General features: G+C 42.1%; 1 protein-coding gene across 1 annotated transcript in view; it reads left to right on the top strand.

The window, feature by feature from the left end:
• Positions 1 to 2,054: 2,054 nt before the first annotated feature.
• LOC139654040 (ATP-binding cassette sub-family C member 8-like) overlaps positions 2,055 to 20,622 on the top strand; it is a gene marked incomplete at its 3' end in the record, with an annotated part of 53,153 nt that continues 34,585 nt past the window's right edge. The window contains exons 1-6 of the mRNA XM_071531059.1: positions 2,055 to 2,075; positions 5,868 to 6,030; positions 9,020 to 9,161; positions 11,556 to 11,677; positions 13,532 to 13,698; positions 18,212 to 18,454. Coding sequence (XP_071387160.1) covers positions 2,055 to 2,075; positions 5,868 to 6,030; positions 9,020 to 9,161; positions 11,556 to 11,677; positions 13,532 to 13,698; positions 18,212 to 18,454 — 858 coding nt within the window. The remainder of the gene's footprint in view (positions 2,076 to 5,867; positions 6,031 to 9,019; positions 9,162 to 11,555; positions 11,678 to 13,531; positions 13,699 to 18,211; positions 18,455 to 20,622) is intronic.

A 20,622-nucleotide genomic window follows, 5' to 3' on the forward strand; every position in this document is an offset into this window, starting at 1 on the left:
TTTGAATCCTTGAATACATTTAATCATTTTTTAATGAATGCTTAGAAATCCTGGGCTCCACTTCAAACCCTGAACATCCCGTGTTACAAAACTCACCTGCATGTGTGACGGTCTGTCGTGTTTTATGTGCAGTGAATAAAGCAAGCATGCTGCAAAGAGTTTTGCTAATGCATACGTACCTCAGAGGTATGGGTGGTATTAGCACTAGCACTGAACTACATTTCTGCAAGTTGAACAAGTTTTATGTAACTGATAAAAGTAGATCTGACTGAATTCCATCCTGTTGATTAACTTTTCTCTGTTGTTGTGCAGAACGTTCTTCTAGTCGCATCAACTGCCTGCCAAACAAACCACACGGATCAAGGAGAAACTTTTCATTTTTGACGATTCCTTCAGCATTCGCCTTCTTCTCAATCACAATCAAATAATACTGTACACTTCATTTTCAAAACCTCATGTAAACAAACAAGCACAAAAGTGGTCTTTGACCGAGACTGAGACCTTCCATCCACTTGGCCAGAGATCTTCACAACATGCAGTCGATGTGCAGTCTGTGTCTTGTTTTGTGAAGGAAGCACCTGACAATATTTAGTGCTGTCCAATTATCCTCCTCACCTCTGACAAACCTGGACAGAGTTTTCCCCATTTGGACATGCATAGCCATGATTTGTAGCTGAGAAATTGGAAATCCCATCACATGGTGGATCTCATCTGTCAGTGTAACAACAAACCCTGAGGGGCAAACTGTAATCAATACTCCACCTCTGTAATCTGCCTTTTTAAAGACCAATAAATGATTGTTGGGTCTGTCTGTGGTACTGATTTTCTGCTCTCTGCCCTTTATTTTCCCATTTGCCTTTTTATTATCACATTCCTTGACTCAGTGATGTAGTGGTATCAAAAAGGTGAGTAAACTACGACCTCCACTTGGTGATCATCACAAGGCAAACAACCACCAATATAAGCAAAAATCAATATTTTCACAAAAGCATTAATTTATATACTCTATATATTCCCTTTAGAGTTAGAGACCCTATCATGTAACTCAAATCAGTTTAATACTACTTACATGTGAATCTACATCACAAAGATTTATCTGCCTTGAAAGGTGGATAAACTATATTCCATGCATGAACAGGTGGGTAAACAAAATTAATGTGGGTTTCCCCTACATTGCATCCCTGCTTACGAGGGGGAAAATGCACAAATTCTGTATCGATTTGCCTCTTCAATTCAAGCCGTATTGTTTTCTATCTATGTCCACAGGGGGCAGTAGTGTCCCTCCTCATCACAAGCTTTATACAACCCATTTCACTGAATGGAGAGCCGCCACAATGGCCATTACAACCCTACCATGAATGAATATGAGCTTATATTTCATTACAAACGGGTCATGTGAGTTAATTGTGGCTTAAATCGATCAATCCAGAGCCGCGCAGTAGGTCATGCTGGATTTCATGTAGGCCTACTGCTGCTGGGCAGCATCCCACTAAGCTGTTATATAATCACTATGTGCAGGCATCAGTTCATGATGGCATACGTGACTGATGTCTGTTGTGAGTTTAAGCGTCGCATCGAGCGGGTTTGTCCACTACTACACTAGTCGACGGCTCATGTCAGGAGCCAAAGGTGGCCTCGGGTTGAAGATCTCCCCCCTTCCTCCTCCTCCTCCTCCTCCTGCTCGGTACCCGGGTCCAGCACCGCGGACAGCTCCCTGCGTCCACCCGTCACTCACTTCCAGCGTCTTCTGTTCGCCAAGTGATGGACTGACAAACACGAGCTGGAGAGCAAGAAGTCGGCTGCACTCTGAGCACATGAGATTTCAATTTTTCAATCAGACTGGGGTTTCTTTTTCTTTTTTCAGTTGCTTTTACATCCAAGTGAGCCACTACAAGACTCACCATGTCTTAGGTGCCTGGGTATAATCCGTGCTTTTACTAAAACATTGCGTTTCGTGTTTTTTTTTATTTTTTATTTTATTTTTTATTTTTTTTGCGACTATTTCGACAATCCTGAACATTTTCTGGGAGTCAGTGAAACGCCGTTGAAACACAATGATCTCACGATATAAACCGGTAAGTGCATGTGGGTGTGTAACTCACTGATCGATATCTTCAGTTTGAATAAACATAGCTAGCTTACACCTATATATAGGATATAACCTGAAAGGTAAAAATACGGCTTAAGATTTTATAGACATGTGCAGTAGTGTAGCATTATATTTGCATACTTGGCATCATCCTTTTGAAACATTCCTCAATTAGGCTACGTGTATAATTAAACACTGGGGACAACTATTAGAGACCTGCACTTACACAATGCAGATTCCAAGGCCTGTTCAATAACAAATGCTGTGTGATATCGAGTCATAATTTAGATCCCCTGGATGTAGTCTACTGTAATAGGGTCACAAATCATCCGGATTCACTCTGGGCTCATTTCTAGTAGAGACTGAAATAGCTTCCTGGGTGTGTGGCTGTGGTGTGTTTTGTTCTTGGCAGGGCTGTCTTAGTGTAAAATCTCTCATAGCCAGAAGGAGAGCATTTTTACAAAAGAAGGGTTGGAGTATAAGTCTGTGTGTGTGTGTGTGTGTGTGTGTGTGTGTGTGAGAGAGAGAGAGAGAGAGAGAGAGAGAGAAAAGAAGGAGATTCACTTGTATGCCACTAAATGATGCATGATTCATCCTTCACCTCTGACCCTCAGCTTACTCCCACAGAAGGGAATATCACTCTGTACATCAACAGTACATGCACACACACACACACACACACACACACACACACACACACACACGCACACACACACACACACACACACAGACACACACACACTATCCCACCAAGGGAGTCACTTACTTGGCATCTGTCTGTATCTGGTTTTGTGGAACAAGATGCACTAGGCTTGAGAACTATCCACACACACACACACACACACACACACACACACACACACACACACACGCACACACACACAGTGGTGTCAATTCAGTAGCTGTGTACTGTACTGTGTGGGACCTTTCTAATAATCAGTGATTTTAGACAATAATAGAGATACTGTCAAGGTTCCAGATGGATCTGTTTGTCCATACTGTAGTGCCTTGTTATCCAGCTAGGTATACTTAAAAAAAAAGTGCTTATAGTGCCTGGGCTCTCTCAGCTCTTCCACTCGTCCTCCTTTCAGATCTGCACACTCTGATGGTTCAAACTCCCCCCAGGCAATCTCATAATGGACCGTACTAATCTGTGATGTAGGGCACCACAGAGCCATAACCAGCCAGTTATCTGAGCTGTGAACATGATAATATTTAATTGTCTATACAGTTCCTAGACAGCCAGACATGCATTCTAATTTAGTTGCTGAACCCCAACTGGCCCGACATCGGGTTAATCTGTGCTGCACTATGCCATTTTAATTAACAGATCATTTGTGGTTGTTTGTGTAGTTAATGCAAATTTTCCACATCAATCTTCCAGGTTTATCTTGATTTCACGCAACTGTTTACTGTCTGCTGGTGTAAACGTGGTTTCCCATGCATTCCCACGCAGGGAGGTGTGTGATGTGGGACAGGAAGAGAGAGAGTGGAGCTGCAGTTGTTGTGTTCTCCTCATCCTGGGTGTTGAGATGAGAGGTCAAGTATCAAGTCTAGCAAGTCTGTGCCTGGTGTCTCTTTACCCATCCACATGTCTCATCATTTACAAGTAACATTTGACCTTCTGTGTGTGTCAGAACTGTGTGTCTTCTCCACAGCAGCCTCTTACAGGGCAACACCTGTGTAATTATTTTTTTTTGCCCATGAAAAGTCTAAACTGATGTATTTCCCACAGTCAGAAGCTGCTACTGCTTGTTCTGCTGCAGGTTTGTCCGACCTCCTGGAAGTCATAGGCTCCCATAGTTTTCAAAAGTAAGTTTGCAGAGACATACTGCTGTTTGTGATGCAGCCTAGTTATTCAGCCACCGCTGTGTGATTGCAACTGCAATGTTGCAATCGTATGAAAAGTAAATCCGTTCAGCCAGAATTTAATGTGAAATGATCATTGCTAGATGTTGCCTCACACTCTGCCTTAAATTTTCTTTTGCCTTTAAGTAACAGTGTGCAGTAATGGAGAAAGTGTATTTGAGTTCTCAGTTTAAAGTCATTATATTAGTCAAGGCAGCAGTATGTCTTTGCTGTTTTTAATGTATTTTTTTAAATCAATGGGAGCCTATAAACCTGCATTAGAACAGACTGTATAGTCTCTGACTGTGGCAAATACATCAGTGGGTTTAGACTTTTCATGGGCAATAATAGGAAAAACTAAAATGATACCGGTTATCCCAGGTTAACCATGGAATGGGTGAAAAAATGGGCTGAAGGACTGTTTCTGATGGGTCCTCAAATGAAAAGAGTGCTAGTATTCTTTAATGAGCCTGGATTCTCAGTTTCAGTGCCGGGATGAAAGAGAACTGTGGCTCTCCAGCTCATTTTAACAAGTGCAGGATCACAGTTTGATGTCAAGTTCAGAGTCGCTGAACTACTCTGTGCTTTTTGTTCCTTCTTCATGGTGCATTATTTCTGGATTAGGGGGAACTTTAATGCACTATTGCACAATACCATGCATGTAAAAGAGCAGAACAGTGTGTATGTAAACACTGATGGAAACTGCTCATTACATTGAAGCTTATCTCTGCGCTGTTATTGTGTGAAGGTCAGTATAAGCTGAGCGTGGCGTGGATTACATGATATTTAAATCATTTCAGCCACTAAAAATGGGCAATGTCCCTGTTCCTGTTTGACAGATGGATTATCAGATCTGCTCCCATGTGGGTCTTGCTGATCCCTGTGGACAAGTCAGCTGTCAGTGACTGCAAACACATCTTTCCACGCAATGCATTTTCCAATTTTTCCTCAGGATTTCATAAATATTTGATAGTTATTCAGCCCAGTTATTCAGCCACCACTGTGCGTTCCTTGCCTAGGCGGCTTTTAAATACAACTAGAAATGTGAAATAAAGTAATAAATGGATGAGGGATATAGTTATGTAATTCCTGAAAATGTGTTGGGATTTAGATTAGAGAGCTTGCTCATGCATCACACGTACCTTTGTATGACGTTTGCACTGCTCGTTCAGCAGCCGTACCCCCTCCTTCTCTCTCTCTCAATAATCCCTCACCCCCCTCCCCCTCCCTACCTTTAGCGTCTCCGTTCCTCAGTCTTCCAGCTCGCCTGCACAGACACTCTCACATGCAGCCCCTCTAGTCTGCGACCATCTCCCAAGGTCGACTTTGAGATCTCGTTCGCAAAAGATAGGAATAGCAGGTGCACTGCAGAATGCCTCTGCTGCTCTAGTTGCATGTGTGTGTGTGTGACTGTGAGGGACCAGCGCTGTGTGTGTGTGTGTGTGTGTGTGTGTGTGTGTGAGTGCATTCCAGCGGAGCCGTGCAGCATTGCGTGCCAGTAAAGCTTCAGTTTTAAAGGATGTCTGCTGACTGCGGGGAGACACAGAGACGCAGCCGTTTCTCACCAGCATGGACGGGGAAGCTGCTTAGACTGCCGGAGAGGAGAGGGAGCTGCTGCCGTCCCTCCGCTGGACTGTGACTGCCTCTGTCCCCTTCTCCCTCCCTCCCTCCCTCCCTCCCTCCCTCTCTCACTCTCCTCTTTCTCCCGGGATCCGATACTGGGAAGCAGGATGTAAGAGGGAGCAGGAAGGAGGTCACTTTGGAAATTACCAGGGACCGTGCTGTAGACGCCATCAGCGGACCCATCCGAGAAGACGACATGCTCTGAGAGCCTCTCTTTCATCTCTCTCTGTCTCTCCTTTATCTCCGGTCCTCCTCCTCTCCTCCTCCTCCTCCTCCTCCTCCTCTTCCTCTGGCCACTTCCCTGCAGAGTCCCGGTTCCACCATGTCCTTGGCGTTCTGCGGGAACGAGAACAACTCGGCGGCGTACAACGTGGACCGGGGGGTGCTGAACAACGGCTGTTTCCTGGACGCGCTCAACGTGGTGCCGCACGTCTTTCTGCTCTTCATCACCTTCCCCATCCTCTTCATTGGTGAGTGTTGCTGCGAGGGGAGATGCTTAGCCTGCACCGTATCCCCCCACCTCCACCCCCTGCAAAGACCCCACACTGGTACACAGACACACACACACACAGATGATGAGTGGTGTGTCAGCACGCCGCCACGAGGATCTGAAATAAGATGGATGGGCTGATAAACCTGTCCTCTATCTGCCCTGCTTCTCACTACACTATCTGGTTTGCTCATTTAGTTGCTGTTTGCATTTGTATTCATATAATTTGCTCTAATGAACTATTGCATGACATAATCTACCTATCATTTCAAAGTATTCATTTGCATGAGGACAACTGTAAATGTTGCCCATAAATATGAAAACATTGTACCTGCATTCTAGTGTCTGCACAGCTTAACACACAAGCCTTTTCTTTTCTTTTATTAATGAGCTTGTTTGAACATGCACTTTCATTTCATTCACTGACTTCAAATACAGCATGCTCCGTTCTGCCTGGGTGCTGCACTGCCTGCCTGTACCACATGATAAAACCATCAGGAGTGTGACCCCGTTGAGCACGTTAGGGCATGAGGACATATTCCTAGAACCGCCTCGGTGTGGGAAGCATTTTTATTTTTGACAAAAAAATGTGACCTTTTTGATGGAATTTAGTGAACAGAGGTAAACAGATGCCATCATGTTGGCGTTAGGTTACAGCTCCTTTGCTGCCATTCCTGGCTGCTCTGTGTCACTGTGCTGGCCTCATCATCTGTCCTCTGTGATTGTGTGTGTGTTTGCTGTAAGCGTGCATGCAGTGTGTGTGTGTGTGTGTGTGTCCGTTTGAAACCAGTTAGAGGCTTTTAAAGTGGCACAGCACTTTGTCATCCCACACCATTGCTTTGGCGCTGGCTCCATGTTCCTGTTGTCCATTGCATCTGAGAATATGGAATAACATGCAAACACTAACTAAAAAAAACTATACAGACACTGACTAATAAAGCAGGAGACACACACACACACACACACACACACACACACACACACACAGTAACACAACACACTTCCAATTCTATCTTTGAACACACATACATACATATTTGCATATATATAATATATTTTATTTCCCTAATTTGTCATTTATCTATTTTGATGTTTTTGTACCATTCTCCCCTATTTTAGGTTTTGATGTCTTTTGTGTCATTACTAGGGTGACCACATTTTCAAACCCCCAAACCGGGACCCTTAATGTCCCGCACGTTCATGCACGTGCACATGTATGCGCTTATGTACGCACCATAGGTGTTTTCATCAGGATGGGGGACAATTATTTCAGCGCTTAGCACACCTAGTGACTGCACCTTTCAACACCATGGACAGCACCTCAGTAAACGAAAAATTATGTTTTGTCTCCAAACATACAGAATGAATTCAGATGCATGGTGCATTGTTTATGTTTTTTGATTGGGTTAGGTAATAATGAGCTTATCGTTTATCATGAGAACATGATAAACGTCTATGTAAGCGCTGAAAACAAGTATAATACTATTATTATATAATGTTGAAAACCAGGACATTTTAGTGTTTTACAGATATTTGTCTGGACTCTGGACACCCATCTTGAAACCAGGACAATCCCGGACAAACTGGGACGTCTCGTCACCGTAGTCATTACTCATCTCTTTTTTTGTTTTTCCTATTTGTTGTGAGGTGATTTTAGAAACCCCTTGGGGTTTCTTCTGTCTCATCTTCACAATTATTTCTTTCCAATGTTTTTCTGCCTTTTTTCTAACCTTTATATTATTTGTGCAACTAAACTAGACTCTGCTAATGAGGGTGCTGGAGACAGAGAAAGACTCATTAAAAAGATTCCATGGTTACAGGATAAACTTGCTGAGTGCTGAGTGTGATTTTACAGACATCTCTCTTCTGTCACCCTGAGCTGAAATGTTTTCTCCAACACCTTTGTCACCAGAGACAAACTCCAGGGGTGTGAAAGCTTTTCTGTTCACCTTGAGCTTGTCAGTGTGTTTTACACTAACAGTATAGTCCATCAGTCCTCTGTACTGTCAGTCCTGAATAAGTCATCTATTTCTGATTACCTGCAGGACATTCAGATGTAGATTTCAGATTCATGTTTAGTTAATCACTGATCATGGAAGCAGATGGCATGTGTTTGTGTGTGTGTGTGAGAGAGAGAAACAGAGAAAGAGAGGCAGATAGAGGAAGAGACACAGTGTGGGCCTGTGTGTGTGTGTGTGTGTGTGTGTGATTGCCAGCCTGTGCCAGCAGAGTGATTAGCTCTGTGCTCCAGCACCTCCAACAGCCAAGGTGCCGACAGCAGACTACTGATCGACATAATTTCATTGGCAGAGATGTGTTTGGTGTTGGCAGTGACTGGCGCTAATGACATAAATTGCACTTTGATGATCGAATCATTGCAGGATAGTTTGTTACAGTCCAGTCCAAGTTATTGTAGTGTGTGGCCAACATCTACAGGACAGAGCAAAGTGTTTTCAGCATCAGCTGGACCAAGGACAAAGGACCAAAGACAAAGCAGCTGTAGCCTGAATCAGCCCACTGACCTTAAGCCAGTGATTGAATACAGGGTTTCAGGCCAGGAGCCGTCTAGTCTCGTAGCTGTAAGTGATAATAACACAAGTTTGATGAACTCTGAAAAGTTCAAAGACACTGGCAGGTTGCCACTCCCTACCAGAGGGCCCGTCTACCTGCTGTAACTCATTCAGACAAGCCAAGTGTGACACCACTTTGTCATTTAGTTCATCATGTTCAAGGTGGCACTGGGAGCAAAAAGCGCTAAGTCAAGTCTGTTTTCAAGGACATTGTTAAGTGAAAATTTGCAGCTATCCACATAGAAGCGAGTCAACAAATCTCTTCTCCCAATCTATTTTACTTCACTGTTTCAGACTCTGCCCAATAAACAAGTGTGGGTCTATCTTTAGAGTGTCGAGCCTCTTCTGTCTTCACTTCTGTCGTGACGGTTGATTCTTATTCCCTGTTCCCTGTGTGAGGCTGGGGCAGCCAGAGCTCGAAGGTCCACATCCACCACAGCACCTGGCTTCACTTTCCTGGTCACAACCTGCGCTGGCTCCTCACCTTCGTCCTGCTCTTCATCCTTGTCTGTGAGATTGCAGAGGGCATTGTCTCCGATGGGTATGTTTTATATGTTTTATACAGAGATACACTGAGTCTGATCTTCCTGAGTAAACACATCATAATTTCAGTCAGCTGCATGTTTATTCTGTACTACACCTTTGTTTTTGATTCCTTTTTTGATGTTATGAACTCCTGAGCCTCCTATAACATGATTTACCTTATCAGCATCCAGCAAGAAGGGAAATTCCTCACCTTTAAAGTTGCTTTGTGTAACATTTTAACATCAATAAATTGTTGGCACACTCATTTTGAGGCATTAGTGTGATGACTGTAAACAAACGAGACCATCAGAATATTGGCAGCCTCTACACTGCATTTTCTATTGTATGCCATCTGGTCTGATTTTGCTGTAAATCTGTGAAAATTGGTTTATGGCACAAAGGGAGATTGATTTACAGCACAAAATAGGAAGAGGCCCAATGTTCTTCCAGCGCAAACAGAGCTAAAGCTTTCAGAGCTTCTGGCAATGGAAGATGGTGGAAGGAGTGAAAGGCTGATGGAAAAAAAACACTTTGGTTGGTTTATCTTTTTCGGCAAAGCCAAACAGAAAACCTTTGACCGAAGAAGCAAAACAAACGCATGCAGAGTGACGCCAGGGAGGGGGAACAAGTAGCAACATCCTCTTTGCGACAGAAAACGGCAGGGTTTATGGGAAATGTCTTTATTTCTAGAAACACTGGCAGTAATAATACCACTGGCGTGAGAAAGAGGCTACCAATCATCTCAACCATGGTCTCATTTGTTTACAGTAATTATACTAAGGCAGCACAATTTATCTGACAGTGACATATTGATGTTTACAAATACACTAATCGTAGCATCTTTAACACCACTGGCACTACACACTCTGATCCTCCTCCACCTTCAAAACCAGCCACAGTTTCCAACCTGCCTGATCATGAGTTCGTGTGAGACACTGAGCTAAAGGTCAATCAGTGGTGGGACACCAATCACAGGGTTTACGCAAGAAGAAACACGCAGAAGCAGAGCTTGATTGGAAAATTGGTCTTTTCCATCCTGTGCCTGCTTACAGCTTTCTCTATATATAGTGCCTTGTTATCTATTTCCCTCTCCTTCCCTCTCTCTGGGCCTTCTGTGTTTTGTTGTTCTCTAATGTTGTTAGGCCATGCGTAACTGGGTCCAGTAAACTCTCAGGATTAGCCTACTGTGTATCAGACTGGAGGCGTAGAGCAGTGTCTGCCTGACTGTGTGACTGAAGTGAGTAGAGGAGCTCTCCATCCACTCTTCACTTCACTGGCTTCTCACACTGACCTCCATGTTGTGCTGAAGAGCCAGGGTTGATTGTTCTGTGTAAGTGTGTGGGTGTAAGTGAGTGAGTGAGTCAGTGAGTGTTGCACCCAAGCTATGTTCATACCCACAGACCTTTATTTTGAATTTTAGTCGAGATCCCAAGGTTTCCAAAGAAAACACGCTATGCTAAATTACAGTGAAATGTGTATAAAATGATGCGCAAGACATCTAGATATTTTTTTCATTTGATGTAATGGTGCAGCCATAAAACATGGCATCTTGGGTTTGAATCACTCAGTAGAAGCATGCTATAGCTTCAATGGAAAGTTGGAATGAGGAGATACAGAACGTGTATGTGACACTGATGACCAATATGGGAAAAAAAAGTTTTTCCTGAATTTTAAGGGGAAATCAGTGCAAAAGGGGTTAATGATACAGTAGACCAGTCATCTACCAGGGGTTAACTGGCCAACAAAATGTGTAAAGATTGGCTGTGGCAGACTGGCACTCTATCAATTCTATTTGACGCGATTTGTAAACAGCAGGTTGTTGTCGGGTTGAACGTTATGAAAAGCTAGATGGATAAATTATAACTGGCGTTTTTCAAAAAGAAAATTAGCTAGAATGTGGCGTTACATTGTCCGGGCAAAAAGACCACAGGAAACTGAAACAGTGGCATTTAAGACGAGGAAGGAGACAAATATTATGCAGCTGTATTATGCAGCTGGTTGCAAACTGCCATTAAAAGACAAGAAGAAGGAGACAAAATGAGCTTAAACGTGACCATGAGGAGGGCCGAAAGAAAAAAGTGATGAACGACTAGCAGGTCATGACTGTGTTGTCATTATATGTTGGAAATAGGCTACACTGTATTTACTACTGATAAAATTGCTTGGAGTATTACAAGTAATACATTGCTACAAATAGGCCTAAATACATTGTCATACTCTGTAATCAACATTAGCATTACTATGATGAAATGCATACAATTATGTTTGCTGCAATACTTTCCTGATGTTTACAGTATGTCTACTAGGCCTACACTACAGAGGATCCCTGTCGGCTCAACAATGTTACAAGTAGTCAATCCTTTGTGCATACTTTAATCCTTTTGCTCCTCTATCTGATGTTCATTCCCAGGTTCAGCCAGTCCCTCCACCTGCACCTCTACATGCCTGCAGCCCTGGCCTTCATGGCCGGCATCACCTCCATCGTCTACTATCATAACATTGAGACCTCCAACTTCCCCAAACTACTATTAGGTACAGTATGCCTTACATTCAGCTAGCCTCGGTTTAGCTATCATTGACATGTTTTCTTTTTCATTTACCTTCATTTACTGAGGGAAGGTTTGTTGAGGATGTACGCTCTTTTTCAGCTACACCTCCTTCATGTTTACCCAGTTACACACATTCACACCTGGGAGCTGTTCAGTACAACCACAGTCTTCTACTATTGGCCACTGAGCAGCTCCACTGGCTCACTTTCATTTCGATGGTAATTATGAGGAAGGGGTGAGTGTGATTCATTCACTTCCACGACTCAGATTTCCCACCAGAGTTTCAAACATCAACCCTCTAGTTTAAACATTTATTTAACACTTGTTAAAACATTGCAGACTAGTGATTAGGGTTTGTAAAGCCTGGATTAACCAAACTAACTCACAGAAAGCCGACCCTTTGCCACCTATTTGACCTATTAAGGTCAGGTCAAAATAACAGCAGATTCAAATTGAATGAGCTCTTAAAGGATGAATATATTTATAAACCGCAGTGCTTCTCTTCACAGATGAATGGCTCATTGGGTTCAGATAAAACTGCAAAATGATTGTAGACAACATCATTAAGTGTAATTGCACTGCTTTGACTAGATATTAATTCTGCTTTTCATTATGAAAATTAATTTCATCTGAAAGATCTGCACATAACATATTCCCTCTGTGTGTTTTGAAGTAGAGCCTATTTAAAAATCGATATCTTGCTTGTGATTCTGTTCATCAAATTTATTAATGTATTATGGCCTGTAACAATTGGTAGCGTTTGAGTGTAATAAGAAACATGCATAATTTAAGCCTTTTCATCATGCATCCGTTCAGTCAATCAATAGCATCTATCCATAAATCTCCTATGTAGCCCATGTTCTGTGAAATGCATCCTTGAGCATTATTCCACGTCAGCATGAACATTCACCTCTGCCCATTAGTTTTTGTCATGAAACTCCAGTGTAACGATTCCCCTGCTGCTTCTCTTCCTCTGACCACGCAGCTCTCTTGCCCTCCTCATGCGTCATTAACTCATCTTTGGTCCGCATTCGATCGTTTACCCGCTCCCTCCATCACAACGGCTTTTAGGTCCGCATCACACAGTCAGTCTTCTGGAGGGAGAGGGAGGGAGGGAGGCAGGAGGGGGGGATCATTGCATGAACAGAAATTAATCTTGTGTTACTGTTCTGAATCAAGGCTCTTGATTCACCGGCATGCTGCCACGGTTCTCTTTTTCACAGTGGATAGTCTTCATTACAAAGAAATAATCTCAGTATGTGAGTGTGGGCTGTGTGGGCAAGCTCCTTTTCCTTTCACGCTGGTCTAATAGTCTTTCTTTCACAACACTCTGTTCTTCTGCCAGTCTTTTCAGAATCAGTCTCTCAATATTTCCCTCCAGTAAACTCATAGAAATCTGCAATAAATACAACGCACATCTCAATTAATGTCTGGAAACATCTTATTCCTGCCAAACAACAAATTCACCAATGCCCACACAGAAAACATGAATCATCAGAATAGATGGCAACTGTCCAATACTTTTAATTTTACCATTGCTGTCATGGGTAAAATGAATCACTCAGAGGATTGTCTGCCTTGATCTTTGATCTTGCCAGTATATCATCAAGGGAGCCATGGATATCCTTAGTTGAAATGTGACACAGACAGTGACAAAATACTCAAGGATATTGCACAAATTCAATTTCAAACAAATCGATTTGATTTGGTTTACAAACAAATTCAATTTCCACTCCAGCTGCACTATAAATCAGGTCAGGTCATTTTTCTTTTTGGCCGTACTTTAGCTTGTCCAGTGATGTGCTGCCTCTCTCTGATCCCTGCTAAATCTCCTCAGCCCTGCTGATCTACTGGGTGCTGGCCTTCATCATGAAGACCATCAAGTTTGCCAAGTACACAGAGCATGGCATCGGCCCCAGGCAGCTACGCTACTGCATCACCGGCCTGCTGGTGCTGCTCTATGGATTACTACTGGCTGTGGAGATCAATGTCATCCTGGGCAGGGTGAGTGTGTGTCTGTGTGTATCTGTGTGTGTGTGTGTGTGTGCGCGTGTGTGGGTATGACTTAAGTCACTTTCAGGGACACACACCAGACTTAAGACCAGTTGATTGGGGATGGCTTGTGCAATTGGGGACAAAAGCTGTGTCCCCAATTGGTAAAAAGCTGATTTTTGGGTCAGTGGTTAAGGTTAGGTTAAGGTTAGGGTAAGGGTTAGGTTTAGGGAAGTAGTGGTTATGCTTATGGTTAGGGTAAGTCTCCAGGAAATGAATGTAAGTCTATGTAAATGCCCCAAAAGTGACTTAAGTAAGTGTGTGTTTGTGTGTGTGTGTGTGTGGAAGGGGGGGGGGGGGGTATTCAGTGGATGAGTGTATACATTTGTGTTTAACTCTGCTTAACTCTGTTTGAATCAAAACTCACGCCAAAAGGATTTCAATTATGGTGAACTTTTAATTAGTTAAGTTTTTCTTAGTGGATCATGATCAAAACCTTACCCTAACCTTAACTAAAGTTGTTTACTTGCCTCAACTTCACCTACCTAACCTTTTCATGTGACGAACAGGACAAAATGTCGTGTTCAATTCATGGTATTGTCAGCCTAATGCATCCATCATTGTCACATAACCCAATTCATGGTGGAGGAACATGATCTTCACATAATCTGAACTGGCTTCAGATCAGTAGAGCTGCCCAGGTTGAGTTAAAAAGAGCTGGATCCAATCTTGCCACGTCTTCTTCATCCAGTCTCCCCCATTGAGCACTTGGGGAACTAACGTTTATGGTGGCGCCTGTGATGGTGATGATGATAGCACTTCTGATCGTAAAGGAAAGTGTTGATGGCGTCATTTTCAAAATTCAGAGGTTCTGGAGATGGCTGGTGTTTTCCAAATGCAGTGAAAAGTCATTCAGCTATGTGTTATTGCTGTTATTTAAATGTTAACATGCAATAGGATGGGGGTGATACTATCAGGAATTGTTGTCCTTGCATTTCTGAATTGTTGTGCGCTATAATTTTCAACTTTCTGCTCTCTTTGCTTTTTGCTGGCTTTAATGGAGGTGTTGTGCTGCCCCTTAATAGTTAATTATATGCATTGTCTCCCACACTTTTTGTATGGGAGCCTCCTTTTCTTCTTATATTAATAATCTTTATAGCCTTTTTCAAAAACATAGTTACAAAGCGATTTACAAAGGATAAAAAATGGTAAGAAATATAAACGCAAGGCCAGAGTCATAAAAGGGAGGTCAAAAACAATAATAGAAGATTATTACATAAAAGCAAGTCTATAAAATTGAGTTTTAAGAAGTGATTAAAAGGTGGGACAGGTCATTCCAATGTCTAGGAGTCCTGATGGCGAAGGCTCGACCGCCTCTTGGTTTTAATCAACATTTTGGATCAGCCAATAAAGACCGCAGGCTGCCATCTGGCTCATATGGGGTTAAAAGATCTGTGATACAGCTTGGTGCCAGACCCAACCGAGCCTTAAATGTGATCAGGAAGATCTACTCAATTCTGAAACTTACAGGTAGCCAGTGAGAAGAAAATCTTTATAGTTAATCTCATATGTGGTTGTTTCTGGTTGTGTTGCATGGATTGCACAAGAAACTGACTGCGATCAAATCAGATTTTTTTTCTTCTTCCTCTTGACAATTTTCGAGCACATTTGTCTGGGGTAACCTCTGTTCTGAGCACACATCTGTTGTTGAGTCTTGACTCCCACGGGTCTAGAAAAAGTGTTTCTCCCATCATGCTGTGGTCTGTATGGAAAGCGTTTGTTGATGCTCTACACTCTCTATAGGAAATATTTGTGGGCATAGGCGTAATCGGCTATCGCCTGTTCAAAGTAGGCAAAATTCCCCCCCCCCCCCATTATTTTCAATGCGGGCCCGCTGCAGACACGCTGAAAAACGTGAGGGCGCAGTCGTGGTGTGCATGCGTTGCGAGCTGGGTTTTTTTTCAGGCGCGACCATGGCGTCCTGCGATAAAAATATCTCAACTTTTTGGAACGTCACAAGCGCACCGCATGTCACATAGCCTGAAAGCCTTAAAATAAGCCTTGAATCGCTCACCATCCAAACGAAGTATCCTGGTGCTCGGCCAAATTCATACGCCACGTCATCATTCATTCAGTTTGTTTGTGATACAGGATATTCACTATCGAAACCACATATGTCATACTTACATACATACTGTCTAATTTCATGTTTTAGCCAGGTCTGTGGCAAAGAAAAAGCATAGAATAAAAAAAGCTTTGAAAGGAAAACTTTAAAAACACAAGAACTGGTCCCATTGTGATGGGCCTGGTCAGCATTCACAGACCTGAGAGACTTGCATCTTGACTTGCACTTATGAAGACTTACAGTAAGTCCTGAAAGACTTGTGACTTGACTTGAGACTTGACTCAAGTGACTTGAGACTTGACTTGGACTTGCACCAAAAGACTTGACCAGCTCTGCTGTCTAATAGCTGGACCATAAACACCTGTAGCCACACACTAATGGTGACTGCTGTTTGAATAGATGCATCACTTCAATAACATTTAGTGCGCACACACACATAAACACGCACACACAAACACACAGAATGTTATGGTACCTGTGGGGTGGGGTGGGAATAATAAACTCTGTTGAATAATTTGAATTGTAGCAGTCTCAAATTTTCATTAATTATCTTCTGGATTATATTGTTATGTGCTTTTACATTAGCTTGCTCTCATGTAGATGTGAAAATGTAAGTTAATAGTTCATTACAGATCCAAAATACAATGCTAGGTCTTTAAGCAAGAGAATGTAATATGTGTGCAGTCATGCACGTTTAATGTAGGATACTTGGTTGTGTTAATCTTTACTATGTTAAGATTTATGTAGTTACCCTTTTTTCCAAGTAGACACATTACACTGTAAAAGAAAAAATATATAACTAATAGAGAAAAGGATGGATATTAAAAACTGTTTTAATTGTGTTCAAAACTTAGGCCAATAGTTTGTCACTTAGCATTTTACTTTTTTGGTGAAGGTGATTTAGTCTTTTACTGTATTCAAGAAAGCTAAACAGTGATGCCAAAGTCTGTAGAATTGCAAGAAATATATTTAAATTTAGTAAAAATTTCTGGGGGAGGGCCCTGACCTTCAGTTGGTCCCCCCCAATGTTTTAGACACAATTACGCCACTGTTTGTTGGAATATGTTCATTGGATTCTAGTTATGTATAGTTCATATTTTTTGAAACAGTACATTTTAAAGGAGCCCTCTTATAGTAATTCCAATTTTAATGAAGACATTGTTAAAATTTGATATTGTTTCAGTGGTTACATTTAAAGCTACTGCATTTTCAAAAATCCATTCTCCAGGCTGTTTCGGACGAACAACAGTAAACGCATCACAACTGGACTTGGTCTCAATTGCCTCCCTTCACCAAAAATAGCTAATCCTTTCAATCAGGTTTGCAGCATTTGAAGTGGAAATCCTCCTCTCAGCCGGTTCCAGTATTCTAACTGTTCTGCCTGTGAGGACTTCATCCAATCAATATATTAATTTGCAAAACATCATGAAGAACATTGTTATTATCCTGAGCCAGTATGTTTGCTAACAAAATCATGAAAATTGAACACTATTGGATTTTTAAGGGATTTCACTGAGAGCTGTTTTTCTTCTCTGTCTGTGTTTATAAATAGCAAAGTGCAGCTTGTCTGTCTATGCGGTAATTCCTCTGCCAGCGACTAACCTGGTTTCTTAAGAGCTCAGGGAGGCTTGCTGCTCATCTTAACTGACTGTGTTTCACTCTACTTGAAAACATGCAGAGAATATGTTCTGTGCAGATCTTTCAGATTAAATTCATTTTCATAATGAAAAGCAGAATTAATATCTACTCAAAGCAGTGCAATTACACTTAATGATATTGCCTACAAACACTGTCTTCCAACAGTTCACTCTGTCTGAGCATAACATGCTAACATAACATTACTGAAAGTTCACTGCATAGAAGACCAGCACATCTATTCTATTCTATTCTATTCTATTCTATTCTGTTCTGATTTTTTTTACTTCCAAATGATTATTCTCATATGAATGTGTAATGTCTGTGAAAGCAAAGAGTATTTAGGACCTTTTTATATCTCAGTAGCACATGGAATGGTGAAACCTTGCCAAGACACAGCGTTTGCCAATATGTGATCAGGCAGCCTGTAATTTATACACAATAGAGGCGATTTACCTGTCAACAGCTATGAATAAAACCCAGTAATCAGGGCGTGTTACTGTCATATCCATTATGTTATAGCTTTCGTATCCAGTATGAAGCAAATCAGAATGATAATCATTATCTCCATAGATCTTGTCATTGGTGAGTTGATGTCTCTCTATGATTTAAAGGCAAATCAGTGGTTGTGTTCATTATTTGAGTGTGTGAGAGAGACAGTGTGTGTGCATGAGTCTTTGTGTCTACCCTGGGTTTTTAGATCAAGAACGCTAGTTTTTAATGATAGTTTTTTCTTCTCCTTCTCGTTCTCGCCTTCTCCCACAGCGCTACGTGTGCTTCGCCAACCCCACGGAGGTGAAGCCTCCTGAGGACCTGCAGGACCTGGGCGTTCGTTTCCTGCAGCCCTTTGTCAACCTGTTGTCCAAGGCCACCTACTGGTGGATGAACACCTTCATTACCTCCGCTCACAGACGGCCCATCGACCTCAAGATCATCGGCAAGCTGCCCATCGCCATGAGAGCGCTCACCAACTACCTGAAGCTGCGCAAGGCCTTTGAAGACCAGAAGGTTAGAGTGCTGACTGACTCTAGTTAGTCCAAGTCTTTTCTTTATATCCAAAAGTGTTTTTTGGGTTTTCAGTGAGTCATGAACAACAAGGGATTTGTCAAGTATCCGTACAGTTTGTATGGCATGTACTTGAATGAATGTAGCTGACAGAAGGGTGTGAAAAGGTATCAAAGGACACCAAACAAACAGATAAAATGAAACACAAAACCAATACAAGCAAAGAGGATACATGACAAGTATAAGTTACATCACAGCTGCTGCCATGTTTCACCACATGCATATGCAAAAAACAGGTAACGCATTCATTCTGGAATAAAAGAGAATATTACATTTTCTGCATACACAAAGAAATCAGAAACCAGATCTTTTCAAACTCGTCAGATGAGCCCCAAATTGTATATCTAATTTTAGATCAGGAGTCATGTTACAGCAGTCATGCTTTTCTGAGATCTTGTAACTAATGTAGTGATAATCAGAAGCATCATTCTCTAGGTGTCATTGGTGCTGAATAAATAATCATCGCAGATGGCAGCAGAAAGTAACAGAAGCTGTTGTGTATTCTGCAAAAAGAATGAAGGAGTGATATTTATTGAGTTGTTTCTCCCCCGATTTGTAGTTTTCTCCCCAGATTCTCCTGATTTGTAGTTTTCGCCAGCAGTTGGCAGCATGGGTGTCTTGTACTCAAAGAAAAAGCTAGCATCTGCATGTTATTGCAAAGATATTGGGGCAAACAGGATTATGAAATGGGAGAAAACTGCAGTCTCTCTAACTGTTGCGATTATCATCAGGGGATCAACTTGGATCTTCCACTCAGAGAGACAAACAAGGTTTTAAGTATTTATGTAAGAGTTTAGAGTGCAGTTTATTTGGCTCCTTCTGGCCTCATTCCATTTTATTTCATTTTATTTTAATTCATTTGTCTGTTTAACTGTCTGATTATATTATGTTTTAATTGTCAATTACCCTCAGTCCGTCATGTGCGTGATGCGATTTGGGAATTTTAGTTGCCATTATGTTTTGGCATACAGTTGCTCTGTTCCTCTGTTCTGTGATGACTCAGTCCAGGCTGAACTGGGGCCATAGAACTTCAGTCTTCACACAGATGATGATCCAGTAGCGTAAACACTGAAATATCACATCATCTTTGAACATACTCACATGTGCACATGCACTTGCACGCACACGTACACGCATGTCTCTTTCTCTCTCTCTCTCTCTCTCTCTCCCTCTCTCTCTCTCTCTCTCTCTCTCTCTCTCTCTCTCTCTCTCACTCTCCCTCACTCCTAATGTTTCCGTTCACAGCCTGTGACTTTTATTTGGGAAAGCATACAGTACATATTAAATGTCACATCCCAAGACTTAATATGGTTCCTCCATTATACCTCTAGGACTTCTATACTCATTTATACATGAAGAGTTTTGTTCCAGAATGAGAAAGCTACCATTTGAAAAAAGTGACACCTACTATATATATTATAAAATGTTTAACAGCAACATTATGGTACTTTTGACACAGGCTAGCTAATGGCTTCAGTTAATGATTTTTTTTTTTGTGGATACATTGACCATTTTGCAGTACAACTCTTCAGATGTATAGTTGCTATCGGTAAGATTAAATATTCCTTACTTGCCAGTGATTATGCTAGTGTAATTTGTTTGGTAGAGAACTGAGCAGACGGATAAAACACAGCTATTCATCCTGAGGTGGTCTTATTATCTTATTGATACAGAATGGACCAGAGATTTTTTTTTATTTTTTTATATCTCTTTCTTCCTTCCCCTCTTTCTCTTTCTCTTTCTCTTTCTGTCTGTGTCTCCCTCGCTCCATCTTTCCCTCTCTTGCTTTTGGAGCATGTGTCAGGGGTCAGAGGTGAAGGGCCACTACAGGGTCATTGTTTTCCAGTGTTTAGGAGGTCACAGAGATTCGTCACTGTTGCGTGTGCGTCCGGTGTGAACGCAAACCCCGCTTCCTTCCGGCAGGAGAGAGTGATGAGAGAGACGGAGGGATCCCAGTGGAGAGGTGGGGGGTGGGGGTGGTGTGTGTATGCGTGTATGTGTGTGTGTGTGTGTGTGTGTGTGTGTGTGTGTGTGTTGTATAGAGGAGAGCTAAGAGGCGCAGGGTCATTCCCATTCTACTGTGAACGAGTTGACATCCCGACCCCTGCGGG

This window comes from Centroberyx affinis, unplaced genomic scaffold (genome assembly GCF_046629955.1).
Source record: "Centroberyx affinis isolate AG114_WGS23_722 - 3 ecotype Tasmania unplaced genomic scaffold, CSIRO-AGI_Caff_v1 ptg002027l_1, whole genome shotgun sequence".
Lineage (NCBI taxonomy): Eukaryota > Metazoa > Chordata > Actinopteri > Beryciformes > Berycidae > Centroberyx > Centroberyx affinis.